This window comes from Mesitornis unicolor, unplaced genomic scaffold, assembly GCF_000695765.1.
Source record: "Mesitornis unicolor isolate BGI_N332 unplaced genomic scaffold, ASM69576v1 scaffold16819, whole genome shotgun sequence".
Taxonomy (NCBI): domain Eukaryota; kingdom Metazoa; phylum Chordata; class Aves; order Mesitornithiformes; family Mesitornithidae; genus Mesitornis; species Mesitornis unicolor.
Window position 1 is genome coordinate 38269 of NW_010208136.1, and position 4640 is coordinate 42908.

General features: G+C 43.3%; 1 protein-coding gene across 1 annotated transcript in view; it reads left to right on the plus strand.

Annotated features, from left to right (window-relative positions):
- Positions 1 to 2215: 2215 nt before the first annotated feature.
- Positions 2216 to 4640, plus strand: part of LOC104546887 (scavenger receptor cysteine-rich type 1 protein M130-like) — a gene marked incomplete at its 5' end in the record, with an annotated part of 10948 nt that continues 8523 nt past the window's right edge. Inside the window, 2 exons of the mRNA XM_010192392.1 lie at positions 2216 to 2543; positions 4422 to 4623. Of these exons, the coding sequence (XP_010190694.1) occupies positions 2216 to 2543; positions 4422 to 4623 (530 nt within the window). The remainder of the gene's footprint in view (positions 2544 to 4421; positions 4624 to 4640) is intronic.

Genomic DNA, 4640 nt, shown 5'->3' on the forward strand with positions numbered 1-4640 from the left:
AAGCCGACAGCAATGGTTAACAGATGAACATGATGAGTACAGAATAATTCAGTTGTCAAGTGACAGACTTAATTTTTCAAAAAGTGCCCCAGGCTTCTTAGTTCCATCACAAAAGCTGCAGAACTTCTTTGCCTCTGAAACATAAATATTTCAGTAACCTATGTGTAATTCAATTGAGCATTTATATCCAGCAAATAATTACATACTTATCTTCATTTCAGGCTGGCTTGTATCCCAAGGTTTAAGGAATATATCTTTGTCATTTTATCACTGCTTAAATGTCTGATTACTACGTGATAAAATCCTTCTTAAAAACCTTTCTTATTGCTGAAACTGGTAGTGTGATAAGAGACAAGGCAGTTACAGCTCGATTTCCTGAGACTGAACCAGTAGCGAGGCTAACTTGTAGTTCCAATAAGCACACACATAGGTAACACATGTATACTGATATACAGATATGCACGCGCACACACACACACACATACACACCTATATATGTCTGGCCACACAGACAGAAACATGCAACAGTGACATAAACGCAGTCAGCACCAATGGCCTTATCATGAGCACCTGATGTCATCTATCTTAACTTCTGTAAGGCGCTTGACATGGTACCACACAACATTCTTGTCGTTAAATTGGAGATAATGAGTTTGATGAATGGACTATTCAATGAATAAGGAATTGGTTTTTTGGCTAAGATGATGTTTTACAACTTCCAGCTTGGAAGGTTGGCCTGCACCACTTCCATAGCAGATTCTGAAGAAACTGTCAGATAAAAGGAAATGGGTGCAGGAGACAGCAATCTGCAGGTGATAATGGCTGCATAATGGCCCTTTAGCTCTTTCTGTGTACCTGTCTGGCCTATGTGGTGTTCTCTCTTTGACCTATCAGCACTGCTCCCAGCATACATCAGGACTTAACATGAGCCATGTTAGCCAAAATCTGAGCAGGAGTTGAGTGAACAGTCACAGATCGGGGAGAAAATTGGAAGGGTAAAAGTGAGGAAAACTTGTGGACTGAGATAAAGACAGTTTAATAGGTAAACAAAATGTGCATGCTGAAACAAAGCAAAACAAGGAATTCATTCCCTACTTGCCATCAGCAGGTAGATGTTCAGCCATCTGCAGGACAGCAGGCCTCCATCACAGGAAGACAGATGTCGTAACTCCAAACATCCCCCCTTCCTCCTTTTTCTCTCAGCTTTTATTGCTAAGCACAATGTCATATGGTACGGAATATCCCTTTGGTTAGTGCCCTCTCCCAGCTTCTTATGTACCCCCAGCCTACTCACTGGCAGGGCAGTGTGAGAAGCAGAAAAGTCCTGAAGTATCTATAATGGCAGTCACACACTGTAAAGCAAGAAACCCACATGTGCATCTTACCCCTTCTGTCAGGCTCTTCACTAAGTGCTCTGTGATGCCTGTAATGCTATTTTGTGAGTCTGCAGGTAAAAGGACTGGGAAATGTGTATCCATATCTAAGGTGTAAGAGGTAGACCTGGGAGCAGAGCAGGAAAAGAAGGGGTTTGAGGCATCAGCCCCACACCAGGAAATGGTGGGGCATGAGGAACAACATGAAAACCTACCTGTCTCTTGTCTTCTCCTTATGCTGCCGCATCAGGAACAACATGAAAACCTACCTGTCTCTTGTCTTCTTATGCTGCCGCATCTCCTGAGAAAGATTGCCACCTCTCTTTTCTCGTCAGGTACCCATGACTAGGGGATTCTGTGGCCAGGGCAAGAGAAGACAAAAGAATAAAGAGTATTGGGACACTGAGCTGGAAGTAGTAGTAGAAGAAATTGAGGCAGACAAGGGAAATTGCTTCTTCACACCATACTGAACACAGGAATGAAGATACTGGTGCCCAGTGGACATTTTCTGCTGGATATCATCATGGCAGAACAACAAAGAGAAAGGAGGAGTTTCTGTTGAAACCTTTATGAATCACACAGCAGGGACATTACTCAGCATTTCCTAGCCTTGATAGGTCAGAATAAGAGAAAGTTCTCCTGTCATTAGAAACAATGTAGATTTTAACAGTGCCGTTAGCTCAAACTTGTAAATACAGACACAACTCTGCAAAAAAAACCCTTTAAGTTGGACTATCTAGAAAAGTGAACCAAATAAGTCTATTTAAGAGTAGTAATCTCATTAACCATCTGCAATAGATAATCATGATTAGGTACTGTCCTTTCCGTAACCTTGCTTTGTCTCTGTGTATGAAGGTGCTGATGAATTGAGGCTGTCAAATGGAACTGGCCCCTGCTCTGGGAGAGTGGAAGTAAAACACGAGGAGCAGTGGGGAACTGTGTGCGATGGTGACTGGACCATGGCAGATGCTGAGGTTGTTTGTAAGCAACTACAATGCGGATCTGCTGTTCGGGCACTTAGTCGAGCTTCTTTTGGAGAAGGATCTGGACCAACATGGTTGTATCGAGTTCACTGCCGTGGTGATGAATCTGCTCTCTGGAACTGCTCACACGCAGGGTGGAATTCTTTTACCTGCCCTCATTACTTTGATACTGGAGTGATCTGCTCAGGTAAGAAGTCATCCAACCTTGTATAACAGAAAAATGCTACAAGGCTGAGAACTTTGTCCTAGCTGGATAAAGCCAAGTACTGCACAGAGGTAACACTTTCTCCATGATCTCCACTCAGCCAAAACAAGTTGCACCAGCATTAAGTCTTCTGCTGACTGCATGTGCATGTCTCCTTTGCCTGGGCACAGCAATTGAAACAGACATAGCAAATAACATAAAACAGAAAAAGAAACACTTTTTGTTTCTACCAGATCTCAGGAGAGCAGTACCAATGGGAATGGGGCTAAAAAATCAGGTGTAGATGGAGAAGCAAGAAAATGCTGTGTTATGCCAGATCTTCATGTAAACTAAGACAGGACAGCCTGAAACAGCAAACAAATCCAATGTCTGTTTTGCTACCTTCCTCTGTAAGATGTGCTTGGTTTTGCTCTTTGGATAAAGTTCCATGGCAAGAGGCTTTTCCTTCCCAGCTTCCAGACTTTACATTTGTCCTTTTTTATTTTTATAATTTTCCTGTCAAGCCATTAATCCAGACTGTCTAAGTCCCTCTAAATGGTAGCTCTGCCCTTGGGGCTTTCTCCCCTCACCCCCCAAAATGCACTCCATCACCTCCTCTGGGTTGTTGGTAAAGATGCTGAACAGAACAGGTCCCAGGAAAGACCCAACAAGTGGTATTACACTTGTTGCCAGCCTCCAGGTAACACTGCAGCGCACTAATCCCTAATCTCTGAGCCTGATCATCCAATCAACTTTTTAACCATGTAGTTTCCACCCTCCCAGACTGTAACATCCTAGTTTGGACACAATACTATTGTGCAAGACAGTGTCAAAGGCCTTAGTAAATGTGATGTAAATGACATGTGCTGGTCTCCCCTCATCCACAGATCTAGTCGCTTTTATCAGAGAAAGTAATAAGGTACCACAGGCATGATTTACCCTTCGTAAATCCATGCTGACTCTTCCCATTCACTTTCTTGTGTCCAGCAATGTCTTCCAGGAGGATTCACTCCATGTTTTTCCCAGATATCAAAGTGTGGCTGACCAGCCTGTAGATCTCTAGATTGTCTTTTTAGCCTTTTCTCCAGATGGGTGCAGCATTTCTTTACAACATTCTTTATTGTGAGGTTGGTGAGACACTGGCATAGGTTGCCCGGGGAAGTGGTGGATGCCCCCTCCCTGGAAGTGTTCAAGGCCGGGTTGGACAGGGCTTTGGGCAACCTGGTCTGGTGGGAGGTGTCCCTGCCCATGGCAGGGGGGTTGGACTGGATGATCTTTAAGGTCCCTTCCAATCTAAACCATTCAGTGATGCTGTATGATTCTATTATCTCTTCTTTCCTTTTTCTGAGGGACTTCAGCTTCCTACTCATTTGAATAATAAATTCTCAAGGATACACACTAGTAAATGGCTATTTAGTTATTTGGGGATTTTAATTATTTTAGTTATTTGGGGATTGCACTTCTCAAGCACTTGGCAAATGCTAAAAGCTTCCCTTCTTCTGTAGCCTTCCACAGATTTAGTATTTTCACATACTAAGAAATACGCATTCCCATACACCATTTTCTGTCTTGTCAGTGGCTTACAGGAATTGCCACAATGGTTATTTAAAAGTGTCAGTAGTCACAGAATCACAGAATCACAGAATATTAGGAGTTGGAAGGGACCTCGAAAGATCATCCAGTCCAAATCCCCTGCCAGAGCAGGATCAGCTAGACTAGGTCACAGGAATGCATCCAGGCGGGTTTTGAATGTCTTCGGGTTTTGAATGTCTCCAGTCCTCAGAGAAGTGACATGTGCCTTGCCCTTGAAGGTACAGGAGTTATTAAATTAGGTGAGTACAACCAAACCTTGACTCCGAATTTCTTGGGGTTTTTTTCCAGGTTTCTCTGAGCTATGTCTGGCTGGAGGGGACAATGCCTGCTCAGGACATCTGAAAGTAAAGCAAGAAGAAACTTGGGCTATGGTCTGTTTTTCACATATTGATTTCAAAGCTGCCTCTGTAGTATGTAATGAGTTAGAGTGTGGCCAGGCTGTGGATATCTTGGGAGGATCTCACTTTGAAGACAGACATGAACTGATCTGGCAAGAAGAGTTTCAAT